The following is a 15,535-nucleotide window of genomic DNA, read 5'->3' on the forward strand; positions in this document are numbered from 1 at the left end:
ACAACAAAAAAGCTATCTCAATTACAATCATATAACCTCTTGTTATTTTTATATTGCATTACTTAGAGGTGCCAAATGTAAAGCATGATTTGCCTACCCTCCCGGCGCACCTGAGATCAGTTTTTTGTGGCGGTCATTTTACTCAGTCTTAATAGTTTTCTACGTTGTGTTTTGTGTTTATAAAAAAAGAAGATTTTTGTTTTACTTATGAGTTAAAATGTCCCTCTGGTATCTTTCGCCTCTCTTTTTTTTTGACAAACAACATACTAGCATCTTTTTATCTTGAAAGCTATAACAGATTGACAGAACTCGTAAATAGCATAGATAGTTTGTTTTTCCTTTATGGCTTCATCTTTAAACTCACTAATCATATAGTAACCGGATTTTTTATTCGCATAGAAACATTAAAAATCAATGTCTTGAATCTTATATGTATCTGAGATATGTCAACAAATTTAACAGTTTTCACAACATCGATCTTTCGTTAAACTTTCACCATTCAGGAATAAATCGTTAAAGTAAACAGTATTTGGTATTAAAAAGATTTACACATATCTACAAATTTCTCCCATTACAAGACAATTTAATCCCTTACTTTTCCATTTATCCTAGTATATCTTAAAACAGTCATTTATAGCCGGCTAGTAATGGCCACGGAGGCTTGGAAAAATCATCTTTATGTCCAGGATTTAAGACTTGCATCCGAGCTATTCGCACTTGAACAGGTATACTTTTTATCTAACATATTGACATTTCAGAACAAGTCTTTGCAACACACATGCAAGGGTTCGCGTTTGTTGTTCCCTCTTATTAGTTTTGCAGTATAAATATCACCGTATATACAAATATACAAATACAAAAAAGGAAATGCTTTTCACTCACAAGATCGAGAATTTGTAAAACCTATTTGAATCGAATATGTCTATCGGAGCCTGTATTGCATATTTAAATATTTTCCCATTATTTTACATATTCAAAAGATAGTTTAGCGCTTGTTATTTTCGTTCAGTAGACTATGTTGAAAATATTGACATGTTTAGTACTAAACACTTTCATAAAATCACCCCCTTCCCAAAACAATTTCCAAGCAACAGAATACAATGTATAGGTTTTGGTTTAGAACATAATTCTTCGTAAAGCTCTTTCATCGGTTTCGGTTCTTATACATCAATTGGCTTTCAAACATCCGGCGTTGTTCGTTGTTAGTTGGGGTATATCCAGAAAAGCGGTTCGGACGCATGGCAGTGTTGTTTTACTTTTTTGTTTTATTAATTACACAAAGTTTTGATTTTATCAAAACTGCATGCTTTAGTCATAAAATCAGCATTTATTACATCGTAAGATGTTCGAATTATGCCAATAGATATAGGAAGATGTGGTGTGAGTGCCAATGAGACAACTCTCCATCCAAATAACAATTTAAAAATTAAACAATGTCTAGTACTGATATGAATCTTTGTGCATTTGATGCCTCGTTCACACGTACGTTGAATTCGAATTGAATGCGAAACGAATTCGCTAATAGCTTTCACTTACTTTTCTTTCTTTTTTTTTAATTCGAATAGGCTAATTCGCATTAGAAATGCTTTAAGTTTTTCGTTGAGTACGAATTTGCTAATTCGCAATACCAGAGACATATATACACATGTGTATATATGTCTCTGGCAATACTAAGTAATTCAAATTAAAACCACGTGGGGTGTGGACACAGTTTACAGTAAAGCGATGATTTGAAGCGCATTGCAATTCGAATTCAGAGAATTTACGTTCGGATGTAAAACGTTTCGAATCAGTAAATGAGAATCGAATTCGAATTATGTGTAAATGCAGCAGTAAGGCTGATTATACTTAAGGAAATCTTCGTTGTGTGAGATATAAGAAAAAAATAATCAGGATTACCAGGATTATGAATAATTGTGTGCGTCAGTCGCGTCAGGTTTCGTCTACAAAAGACTCACCAGTGACGCTTGAATGAAAAGAAAAGTTAAAAGGCCAAATAAAGTACGAAGATGAAGAAGAGCAAATATACTCAGGACCAAAAATTTCCAAAAGTTTTGCCAAATACAGCTCAGTAAAATTCAGTGTGAAATATATAAGTTCAACCGTAGGCTTGTGTTTTATTTATTTACTTTTATCTATATATGAATTTTTATCACATTTTACTTTTTTTACTGTGCTTATGCCTTTTTTTTTCTTTTTTTTTTTTATACTTGTGCACATCAAAACAGAACAAACAAGAATGTGTCCAGAGCAAACGGATGCCCCAATCGCACTATCATTTTCCATAATCAATGGACCATGAAATAGGATAAAAAATATAATTATAGGCGTTAAAACTAGAAAGATAATATCATAGGGAACATCACATGTGTACTAAGTTTCAAGTTGATTGGACTTCAACTTCATCAAAAACTACCTTGACCCAAAACTTTAACCTGAAACATGCACTTTCATTTTCTATGTTCAGTGGACCGTGAAATTGGGGTCAAAAGTTTAATTTGGCTTTAAAATTAGAAAGATCATATCATAAGGAACATGTGCACTAAGTTTCAAGTTGATTGGACTTCAACTTCATCAAAAACTACCTTAACCAAAAACATTAACCTGAAGCGGGACAGATGGACGGACGATCGGTTGCACAGACCAGAAAACATAATGCCCCTCTACTATCGTAGGTGGGGCATAAAAACAAAAATAAACAAAAACAAAAAAACGTATCATGACCATACAAACAAATTTAAACGTGATCTATATACTTGTTTTTCTTGTGACAGTTGTATTTCTTACACCAAGATGCCTCATTGTGTCTAGTGGTTAAGTTAATTTTAATATTCAGTAAAATAGTAGCAATTAAGTACGTACTAGCCAAGATACTTCACGTTCATGAATGTCCTTCATGAAAGTAGTGAGATGGTATACGACAAATGATGAAACACTCAAGATTTTAAGTTACTTTATACGATTTTATGGATAGCAGTTTAAATTTTCCAGGACCCAAATGTGAATTCTAGTTTTCTTAAAAAATCCATTTACATAATGATACTGAGAATTTTACTATCTATTATTTCTCAGTATACAAATAATTTCAGTATATTATCACTCAATTGCTAAACGGCCATATTTACGTTCGTACAATCTCAAAATTTAAATTTCACGATTAATTAAAAGACATAAGTACCACTTATTAAAGTGTGCATAATAATTGCAAAAAACTTTGTGAAAATTAATCACTATTGATTGCGGATTTCAAGGCCCATTCACGGATAGATTACTTGGCGTATTTAATTTCTTTTATCACATTCAAAACTTTTTTCATTTTTATTAAGTTGTTTGGAAAGATTATAAGTAACATAAATATTTACAACTCAACCGATTAAATATTGTCTTTTTTACTGAGATTTTGATAACTAGGGAAAACTTATTGACATCGTTCTTATACTGAACACCATTTCCCCGCGGAAACGTCACAGCACGCGATGAAAAATTGGAAAATCTAACCGGAAGAGGAGCACGTTTTCACATGTTATCTTGGAAAAACGACGTTAGAAAATGATTCTGTGTTATTTTAGATGAGTGGAAAGGTTTTATAGGTATATGGCGTTCATATCAGCACCCACACTTTGTGAAATAACATATGATATATCCGAAGAGGAGAAACGTTATACACCTTTTCGGTATCAATGCCGGTCCGCTCCGGGGACTCGGACAAATGTTCAAAGCCCTTCAGGTTACAGTGAAGTAACCAATTATAGTCTTCCAACAGGATTGACCGTAACCTACTATGAATATCTTCGTTCTCTCTATGATTCCAGGATACACAGTGCAAACAAGGCAAGTAAACGATAGTTTCTCTCCTAAAAGAGTTTTAGTCAATACTACGACAATAAGATATTACTGTCCATATTCAGTTTTATGAATAAACTGCATTAGATAATTTGGGATCATTGGGTGAAGAAGGAAATTATGACGTTAAGGGGTTGGATCCAGCCTTTTAAAAAAAGGGGGAAATTCCCAACCCAAGATAAAAAGGGGGTGTTCCAACTACATGTTTATGTCCCGGTTCAAATGCATTAGTCCTAAAAAAAAAAAGGGGGGTCTGACTTCAATCCCTAGTCCCAGCATCACCCCTCTGGATCAATCACTTCATTATTTTTTCTGGGAGGATGCTTAATTTTAAGGACTCTTCACTTACAAATGTATTCTAAGAGTTTATTTAATTGTGACACATGTAGGGGGTCTCATTGGAGGGTTCTGATCCCGGATCCCGCTTACTGTTTTGTCATTTCCCAGGTCGCGCAGGACCTCATTTCCCTTTTTCACGCAACAATAATTTTACTTTCACGTGTCACGCTTACAAAAATATCGGCAATCCCGCGTCACGCTTAAACACCAATGAGACCCACATGTAGGTAGTTTAAGAGTTGATCTGACATCAGTGGTGTATCCAGAATTTTTCAGAAGTGAGGGCCAACTGAATGCTTAAGAGGGGGCCCGCTCCGGTCATTATTTCAGTGATTCCCTATATAATAAACAAAAATTTTCCCAGAAAAAGGGGCCAAGCATATTCAATTATTTATATGATTGTTTTGAGAGTTGATGATCATGATGATCAATTAAATTAACAATCTCTTCTTGTTTTAGATGGTCACAACTGTATCGGTCATATTCAATTTTAAATCATACTTTTATTAGAGTTGAACAATTCAATCAACTGTTTAAATCTCATTTACAAGACTCTGACAGTTATATATATTAATACATGTACATGTATGTACCATCATATTAGGATCATTTGAGAGTTCATCAATCCAATGAGTTGTCAGCACAGTTAAAAGATACTTTTATTTTATTTGTTTGTGTTGTTAGGTTGCATACCCATCAATGTGCATCTAAAATATCCTGGATATGAAATTTTATATCAATAGAATTATCAAATTGTTGACCTATGAAAAAACTGATATTGAAATTTTCAGGACTTGTTTGGAAAGAGCAAACATGATTTTATCTTCTGCCAAATCATTAATTTAACTTGCATATTTGTACAGTGTTTTTACAGATGTTCTTATTAATAAAACCTTTTGAGTTTTTACAAATGTGACTTGCAAAACTATATCTAATTATAATGAAAATTGAAAAATCAAATAGTTTTATTACAGCAATATTAGGATTTTGCTTCTCATTTCTAAATTAGACAAATATACAATGTATCATGTAAATAAAATATCCAAGGATAACAAATCTATGGACACTTGCGGTTATTCTTGAAAATATATGCAGAAAATTAGTTGACTTGATGAAATATGTGTTCACATTTTTATATTGACTACATTGTATGTTGCTTTGGACTGTTCATTTATTCTTAAGTTATTAAGAACAGCATTTTATTTTATTGAAAAATCACATGGCTATAAATTTGAAAAAAAGATACAATGTATATTGCCCTTTATAGCTTGCTGTTCAGTGAAAGCCAAGACTCCGTACTTTGACCTATAATCATGATAATGGTTTACTTTTACAATTTGTGACTTGGATGGAGAGTTGTCTGTCTACTTGGCACTCATATTACATATTCTTAATCTACATGTATTATAAATATAGACATTTTTAACAAATAATATCAACCAGCAAATTTAATGTGTAAGCAACTGAATGGATCATCTTAAAAATAGGCAATACTTTGCAGATAAGATTTTGTTTAATAAAAGTCTCAGTCATTTGCTATAAATATATATGTTACATTTTAATTCTATTCATGTGCAAAGGCTCCTAGCTTAGACATGTATTTACATTTGACTTTAAATTCAACTGGACAGTATACCTATATTTAATTGCAAGTTGTTCATGATTTAATATCATTTATGTACATAAAGTCGGCTTAAGAAGTCCTTACACCTTTCTTTAGGCCCTTTATAATTGAACAATGGTCAGATTTAATACATTTACTGTAGAATAATTGTGTAATGTTAAAATAAAAACCTTGAAGTGCCCTGTAAATATTTTAACCTTTAAATTGATATGATTATAAATGAAAAAGCAATGAATTATATATGTGTAATTATCAAAACAAATACACCTTCTGTATATTTTAATGTTTAATTGGTGTATTTGATTTTCAACATTTTTAGTTTCTATTTAGAGTTCGTGTTCAGATTTGAATGATCTTGTAGTGCTTTCATTTTTGGTCTTATTTTATTATTATAAAATTGAATTTATATAATGAAGTGTCACTTTAATTTTTAGTTGGGTTTATATATGGTGTGGGGTAAAACATGTCAAATGGTGAGAAAGATAATATCAGTTTTCAGTTTTAATTAAAAAATATCTTTCTGATTTCTTCTTTACCTTAATGAAATACATTTCGTGCATTAAAGATGGATCATTATGATAGTACCGTCTAGCGGTCTTCCTGATTTACAAATGTAAAAAAAACAAAAAAATGGAATGAATGTGTGACATTTAAAGAAACAATAATACAGGTCTTACATAAGAAATTTTTAAAGTTAAAAAACAGTTTGTAAATTGAAATGTACTTGTTTTCTATTCTCCGGTCTGATTGAATAAGATTAGTTACAATTGACAAAGTATTTTGTAGTATAATATCCCTGTTTACATGTACCTACATGAAATAGTTGATATTAATCCTAGTCTTTGTAGAAGTATTTTGACTGTTATTTTTATTTGATAACTGAGGTCATTTTTTAAGAGGCCAGTGTGAGCTAATATTGCCTTAGGTTTGCATAGATCTCTAGATTGAGCTAGGCTATAATGATAGATGAGTGAAAACTGTAGAAACTTAATATGTCTCTACTTTTCATCTTGGAATCTATACTGTAGAGACAAAAACTAATTTAGGAAAAATTAACAGCAAGTTCCCAAATATTCTGGTTGCACTGATTTAGTAATTTTTGTTGTTACAAAAATGCTTGGTGAGCAACCAGCTTCATTTTAATTTCTTCTATAATCATTTTAGTCTAGAACTTAAAATTGATAATATAACTATAAGTCAGAACAGCAATCATTAAGGAACAAAATAAGCTAAAAATATTGAAATGTTGCTCTTATTATTCTTTTATATAAGACATTTAATTTTTTATAGGACTGCAAAAAATAATATTTTTTTTATCGTATATTGGTATCACATTGTGGTCATCGTCATCAGAAGACACTTAGTTTCCTAACATTGACTTTAATTAAAGTGAATAGATCTCAATGAAATTTAAAGACAATAGATATAGGAAGATGTGGTGTGAGTGCCAGTGAGACAACTCTCCATCCAAATAACAATTTATAAAAGTAAACAATTATAGGTCAATGTACAGCCTTCAACACAGAGCCTTGGCTCACACCGAACAACAAGCTATAAAGGGCCCCAAAATTACTAGTGTAATACCATTCAAACAGGAAAACCAACGGTCTAATCTATACAAAAAAACGAGATTAGAGAAACGTGTACACGTTTAAATTACATAAAGGAACAACAACTTCTGTACATCAGATTCCTGACTTATAGGACTGGTGCAAACATTTGCAGCGGGATTAAAAGTTTTAATGGATCCAAAACCTTTTCCCTTTTCTGAAACAATAGCATAACATAAAAACGTAGAAAAACACACGATAAAATATCAATCGGTAGGCCTAACTCCAATCAAAAAACGTAAATTAATACACTATGAAACCACAAAAGAAAGGTTGGTATTGATTTTGAGGGTTGAATGAATGAATGAATGAATATTGTAACACAAGGTTCCATATCTAAAAGGAAGGTTGGGATTGATTTTGGGGGTTATGGCCCAAACTGTTAGGGAATTAGTTAGGAATTAGGGGCCAAAAAGGGTTCAAAAACAATACTTTTCTAATACTTTGTATAAATTGCTTAAATATTTCTTGACCAATTTCAATGGGGTTTTTTGATATGCTGAATCTTACTGAGTATTATATAAGTTTTTGAAATTTGGGCCCTTTTATTAAATTGGTCCACATGAGGTCCAAAGGGTCCAAAATTATCATCAAAAATTGAGCTAATGAGGTTCTTGTACATGTATATGGCAGATCTAACCATGTATTTAGATTTTTCGTTTTGGGTCCCATGATTAAACTGGTCCAAAGGGTCCAAAACTAAACTCAGTTTGATTTTAACAAAAATGGAATTCTTGGGGTTCATTGATAGGCTGAATCTAAACATGTATTTGGATTTGTGACTATGGGCCCAGTTTTCAAGTGGGTCCAAATTGGGATTCTTTGATATTCCGAATTAATCCATGTATTTAGATTTTTGATATTGGACCATAGTAGGTAAAAAAAAAAAATAAGTTCATTAGACCTCATTCATTCTGTGTCAGAAACCTATGTTGTGTCAAATATTTACCCGTAATCACTATCCAAATTCAGAGCTGTATCAAGCATGAATGTTGTTTCAATAATGGCCCCAATTGTTTAAGCTGTGCTCACGGAACATTTTATTTTAAATGGCGTGAAATTGAGGCTGATTCAGACTTTTACCTTATAATTTCCATTTGTATTAATTGGGACTCAAATCAAAAGTAAATTAAAAAAAGAATTTGCTTAAATTTTGGTAAATTATATTACCTTTTATTAGCTACTGAAGTATTATATAAAAAGAAAAATGGGTATCATGGGGCAAAGTATTTCACCAATAAAAATATATCAGGTTATATAAGGAAAAAAAAAAGAAGTCAGAACATTTGACAAAAATTCCTAAACTTCAACTAAGTACATCATTAAGTCATGTTCATTGCCTCAAGATAGCTAGCTGTGAACACTGTTATGGTTATACATGTTATAAGAATTAATTATTGTATTTATTGAATAGAATAAATTAGGACTGTAGTTTTTTTTCTTGAGAGAAACTTCATGTACAGAAGAACATGATTTAAAAATTTTTCTCAAATGGAAATTCTTTTAATATGTAATTTTAAGCTTTTGAAGTAACAATGAGTTGAAAAGGGAAATAATTATCCCACAATTATGTTTGTCATTGTTAAAAATCTTTAAAAAATTGTCCTTTGTTTAAAATGCTTTTGACTTTAAAAAGTGAATAAAAAACATTTTGAGAAACAAGACATGATTAGGAGTAATACTTCACCAAGCTTTCAATATTTTTATATAATAAATCCTGGACATATTGAATTTTGTGCTGATCCTGATTTTCCTCAGTTTGAAACAAAGGTAAGAATTTGTCCATATGATTTCCCCACCAGACCACATATATACATGTACAATTAATGTGGTTGAAGTTGGTTCATGTCTGTCATATCTGTTTTATGCAAAGAAAATTTCATTAGATTTGGCTATGGTGATTTTTCTCAGAGATCACTCTGTATGCACTGATTTTAGCCCAAAGATTTATAAGGGCCCCGCTGAATGGCAGTTGCCCTATTGTGATCAGTGTGTCTGTCCCTCTGTCTGTCAGTCGTAAAAAAAATGTGTCCGCTCTATATCTAGAGAACCATTAAAATTTCATACTTGACATGTATTTTAACCAACATCAGATCTAGAGGGTGTGTGGTAATGATTTTAAAACTTCCTAGGTTAAAGGTCAAGGTCAAAATCTTTGGTTTCAGTTGACAATTCATATTCTATGGTAAATTAGTGTCAGTAATATATATATATATATAGTGAGAACCATTAATATGATTTCAAAGGCTATACTTTGCGCGGTTTTTAACCAACATCAGAGGGTGTGTCATTATGCATGTACAACTTCCTAGGTCAAAGGTCAAGGTCAAAAACTTTTGTTTCAGTTGACAACCCCATGTCCTATGGTAAAGATAATTTTTTTCCCACATGTTATTCACAGAGGGGCCCAAAGAGATGGCTCCCATCTCTATGATGTCTAGTATAGCAGTGTTATAAATCAAAGTGCTATAACTCTTGATCACTAACAATTCACCCTGTTTCACAGTGATTCACCATACACCAGCAATAATAATTATTTGATTGAATCCTCTTGTGCCTACTGTACATCACAGTGATGATTCTTGTAAGGACTGAAGGTATTCTTAATAAAATAATATTTAAAAAAGCAGTTTGAAAGCCAGGAGTGTCCAATTTAAACAGCTATGTCTGATTTTGCTGCTCAACATCATGACTAATTTGAATTTAAATTCACCAATATCCAACTTCAGTTTTCCTGAACACATCTCTTGGAAGATGAATGTGCAAAAGTAGAAATATTTTGGATTGATATCCACAGGTTTTCAGCTTCAATAACTAAATAGTATGTTCTTTTTGTTGCTGGATATGAAACAGTCATCCATAAGATTTCATAAGTTTACTGTTTTTGTTGCATCTAGAGTCAATCTTTTTTGTTTTTTTCATTACAGAAGGCATACAGACACAGCAGTGCACATCCTTCCTCAGGATCTCATGTAGGGACATCTATATGTGGTAATACCACAGATGGCTCACGTAGGACTGGACGACCTAAGACTGCTCTGCCTTATGTATCTCCCACTTTACCCACAGTTCCACAGTCTCCTGGAAGAGAAGCATGGGAAGATGGTCATTCACAAGATGATAAGTTAGTGTGGTCAGATGCCCTGAATAAATGGCTTCCAGAAAACCAGGTATGATTTATCAGAGTTGTAATTCCAAGCAAAAAGATCATTTCCGTTTCACTGTTACTTTTGGCTAATCGATATTTCAGTATATGTAATCATGTTTAAACAATATTAAATCAGTGAGAAAAATAAAAAAAAGTCTACCAAACAAAAACAAATTGTTAACATGCAGCCATCTATTAGATACAACAGAAACCATACAATTATTACTCAGTTACAACTTAGAGTCATTTATATCAAACACTTTATGAACAACAATGTTTTTGAAAATCCTTGTTGTTTCTTGTGACTATTCAAGTTCAAACTCTTTCCATCATGTATCGTTTTTGTAGTAAAAAACCTATTTTTCTTAAAAGAAAATATGAAAATTATTAAAAGCAGCTATTTATTTAGTAAAATGCATTTGATAAAATGGGTTTTAATGAACACAGATTGAATATTGCTAGCTTCCTCAAATTGTAATCATGATAGCTGTCTTTAACTTGGATCTTTTGGCCAGATGCTAACAGAAACCAGTTTTTAAGGAATAATTGAATCAAACTTTCTTACACAGTGTATTTGGATGTAGTTATAATACAAAATGTATTTGTTTTTAAGGATTTCCTCATTAGGCCAAAAAAAATTATCTTTTTCATGTCTCCCTACATCTTTACACATTTTCAGAGGCAGATTTAGGGGGGGGGGGGCTATTCTGGGAAAAATTTGGTTGCTTATATAGGGAGTCACTGAAGCATAACCGGAGCAGGCCCCTGGTAAGCAGTCAGTGGGCCTCACTTAAGAAAATTTCTGAATCCGCCATTGATTTTATGAACATTTTTGGTTAAGCAAAGTTAAAGCCATAACATTTCCATATATAATGTACATGTAGTCTACATGGAAAAAAAAAAGAAAACATGATTTATCATTGAGGCAGAAGATTTTGTACATAAGACCTGCAAACAAACCAAAATTCTTGAGGTAGAATAAAAGGGAAGGTAGGGTAACTCAAAACACATTTCATTTTTGAAATTTTGGCCTTACTAAGTGACTGCTACTGTTTTGCTGATTACAAATTGACAAGACATTGACAATTTATTTAACTCAATTGATTAATTGTTAAAAAGACAAATACATGTACTGAACACAATTTATCAAAAACGATTAGCTTCGTGAGTACAAGATAAAGAATGCTTAAAATTGATAAATGTCAACATTTTGGGGATAAAAGAAAGATTTCATTGACATTTTTGGATAAAAGAAAGATGATCAGTTATCATGTTCCGATCACTCGGAAATAATACTGCCAATAAAATATTTTTAAAGCGATTGAATGATTTAAATTCTAATAAGACTTTTGTGATATGTTGTTAGGCGCATACTGTTGTATTTGTTTTAGAATAGTTTTGTATTTGCACTCTTATGTAAATGAGTTCGTTTTGTGTTAGGGTCAGAGAAAATAAAGACCAGACGACGGTCAAATATTTAATAATGCAGGTGCATGTTTTCACAGTGGGAGATGTGAAATAGAATTATGCATTTTACATGTTAATTAATCTTTATTTATTGCATATTTTTTCTGGTGGAATTGGAATGATTAACGAATCAGGAAAAGAAAGTGGTTATGCCTTTTCAAGGACATTTTGCATGTTTTGTGTCTAGAATATTTTATTATATATAACAAATGGTATGCTTATAGAATTATGCAATGAAGAAGACAATATGATTTGAGTATACAATATTTATTAGCTGAAAATGGAAATATTTGCTGAAAAGGCTGAAATATTATGTATTTTTAAAGGGGATGAAAAGAAATTATTTTTACTTATAAGTTTGTTTTTTCCTCAAAATTTTAACTTTTTTGGCCACTTAAATTTGGAGTCCAAATTTTATAGTTCTAAAGCACATTTTATAGAATGGAACCGACTTATCAGATCTTTTCTGCACTAATTAAGTTAGGCAACTGACTTATCACGTTTTTATTCAAGACAGCCTGACATACAATGTGCCACTATACGATACAAAATCATAAGTGTTTGTGTTTATATGGATACAGAAGGCACCAATGACCTAAGTTTACAATATTCTTCATTTTGCTTCGGTACCACTTCTGGCTTTTTCCAACAGATCCACACTAAACAGGACAACAGGTCGAACAAATTTACCAATGGTGTAGTTCTACACTGTGAATAATCCTTTATGTAACTTTTCTGGGAAGTAAAAGCTTTGACAAGAGTACATTTTGTATGAGGCACAGAAGTGCTGCATATATTAAAAATGTATGCACAATTACATTTGCACCTCTACCTAGAATTCCCAAAAAGAAATATGTTTTGCCCATAATTCTGTAAATCTGAGTCCCTCATATAGATTTAGCTGTATTTATATTAAAAGCAACATTTTTTCCAAATTAAATACTCAGATGTCAATATAAATAAAAAGAAAAAAGCATACACTATCTAGTATGGTCTAAAATATGGATAAATAAATGCAAATCAATCTGTAGTTAAAAACAACATAAAAACTACTGTTCTTTGAAAATTATAGAACTCATACACTTAACTTGTATTTAAATACTAACCAAGTACTTTGGTTTTAAATTGGTTTAAGACCAATTGACATTTTACAAACTGCGCTTCTTTAAACAATGGCATACTAAGTATTTGCAAATCCTTATAATTTATTTAAAGAATGATCTATTTACATTTAAAATGTTGAATTTCTCTTGAAAAATTTATGTGATGTTTTCTTAACTATTCATTCATTTGACTAATCTTTTAAAACATCATAAAAAGGGTTCTACTACTTAAGGGTTACCAGGCTCCATCAATTTTTTGGACCCAGCAGTAATTAATTTTCCTTGCATTGCATAAATTATTTTTTTCCCTTTACCAATCACAAGAACCATTAGTTCCCAAATCAAATTTCAATTTATGTAAAATTTATTTAAATCATTTATATTTCAATCCTCGAAAAAGACCGATTTCAGATAACGAGATAATTGTTTTATGAGATCTCATAGAAATAACAGACCGTTATTGTGACAAAATTAATTTCTTATAGATGTGACGAATATTTATTCTCACATAGAAACACTTTAACATGTCTTCAAAATCAAAGCTAGTACATACAATATCTTTTTCATCTCGGACAACAAATAAATTTAAATGAAAAGGAAATTAAAAGTTTGCATTTAAAATTTATTTAATGTTAGGAGCAAACAATATGAAGAAATGAGAAAAAGTGAAATTAAAAGAATGACATTACAATGAATCTAAACTAAATAAAATTTTATTGTTTGATTTAGTTCTGTGATACCACAAAAATTTTTGATCATTCACAATCGAGGATTTGAGATCTATTGTGTGCTAGTCTTTGAGGAAAAAGATAATTAAGTGATAAAATTTTGATATTAATCAAGATTCCAGTGTCATCCTTTGTAGGGGACTTACGAAATATCAATGTCTTTAATCCGTACTATCTTTATGTGTGTTGGAACATCTCGTCCGTTGTTTAGGATTGTATAGTGAAAGTTAATAATACAAACACTAACTTTGTTTTGACAATAGGAATTGAGTGGCTTTTCATTACTGCGGTACCATCGTTTACTTTTCACTAGTGATATAAAGGGTCTTAGAACAAATACATGGACACCGATTTAAATTTTTAAAAAAATGCTGGTTTAATAATTCAAGTGTTGCAAGAAGTGGTTTCGTGCATTAGGAACAATATGTTCCATTTGTTAAAGGGATATTAGATTGACATCTTACTTTTTGACTGGCAAGCAAGTTTTTTTTCTATTGTCATTTTAAATCATAATGGGAAAAGGAGTTAATTTTGAATCGAAAGAGGAAGGTTGGATACCTACTAAACACAGGCACAAGCATCCAACTAAAATGAAGAAGAAAACTTTCGGGTCAACGGAAAATGTCCAGATTCGACAATTTGGGACACTTGATGGTATTAAGATCAATGGACAGAAGATGACCACTCCTCGGACGCTGAATGGAAATGATTATGAAGATGATAGCATTGAGGTTGTTAAAAAAGAGCAACAATTTTCTTCTTCCTTGGTCACATCTATGCTTTTAGCAAGTATAAAGGAATTAGCTTCAGAAAAACATAAGAGTGATACGGATTTAACAATTGATCATATGCCCTGTGCAGTCTATGAAAGGGTACAGTACTTGCTTTCTTTTTCTGCTTGTTTTCTCCTTTCCTTCATTTTGCAAACTTTTTCTTGCATTGATTTTTTTTCTGCCCAGTACAGTGAAGGCAAAGTATATATGTAATTTTTCAGTATTTCTACATTTGCATTTAAAAAGACTTTAGAAAAAGCATTAATGCTTACAGTAACAATGAATTTTTGAATAAGTTGGAATGTATGCAAATTATTTTACAATTTACTAGTGTAACTTTTTTATTTACTTTTATTTAGATGATTGATTCAACAAATTCTAAAATATTTGAAAAAAGATAGAAGCATGAAATAAGAATTGCAAAAACTTGATTAATTTTTCCCCTCTAAATTGGAGGGATAAAGCCTGTTCAGGAATGTGCTGTCCAGAAATTTAAAATGTTTTGCCACAGTGTTTTCCATACTCATTTGATATGATAATCTAGATGCCTACATCTAGTATTCAAAAAAGGCAATTGACTTTAGAATTTGTTTAAGCATGATACTACCTTTGTAGAAAAAAGAGTGAATAAATTTAACAAAGGTCATTATAGATCTGAATTCGGACCCAAGTCTACCCCTTATTCTTTCTTTGCCTTTTCAAATGAGCAAACAAGTCGTATACTGAACAATTTATTCAATGGGTTGCTTTTATTTTCAAATTACAGAAGTTTGTTTGTTTTCAAAATGTTTCAATATATATATTGACCCTAGACATATTTATTGTTAAAAGATTTTAATATTAAAGGTATAGAAAATTATGTAAACTTTAAACTCATTATAAAAATTGAGTGGAATTTGA

At 31.3% G+C, this 15,535-nt stretch overlaps 1 protein-coding gene across 11 annotated transcripts in view; it reads left to right on the forward strand.

Moving 5' to 3' along the window:
- Positions 1-3,400: 3,400 nt before the first annotated feature.
- Positions 3,401-15,535, forward strand: part of LOC134687042 (trichohyalin-like) — a 56,782-nt gene continuing 44,647 nt past the window's right edge. For 4 of the 11 annotated variants that reach the window (XM_063546988.1, XM_063546992.1, XM_063546991.1 and 1 more), the window contains exons 1-2: positions 3,402-3,831; positions 10,344-10,586. In XM_063546988.1, coding sequence (XP_063403058.1) covers positions 3,595-3,831; positions 10,344-10,586 — 480 coding nt within the window. In that variant the 5' untranslated portion in view covers positions 3,402-3,594. Of the gene's footprint in view, positions 3,832-8,941; positions 9,187-10,343; positions 10,587-13,740; positions 14,735-15,535 lie in introns of those variants that run through there. The other 7 variants (XM_063546986.1, XM_063546987.1, XM_063546995.1 and 4 more) reach the window with 6 other exon arrangements.

The sequence above is a fragment of the Mytilus trossulus genome, chromosome 10, assembly GCF_036588685.1.
Source record: "Mytilus trossulus isolate FHL-02 chromosome 10, PNRI_Mtr1.1.1.hap1, whole genome shotgun sequence".
Lineage (NCBI taxonomy): Eukaryota > Metazoa > Mollusca > Bivalvia > Mytilida > Mytilidae > Mytilus > Mytilus trossulus.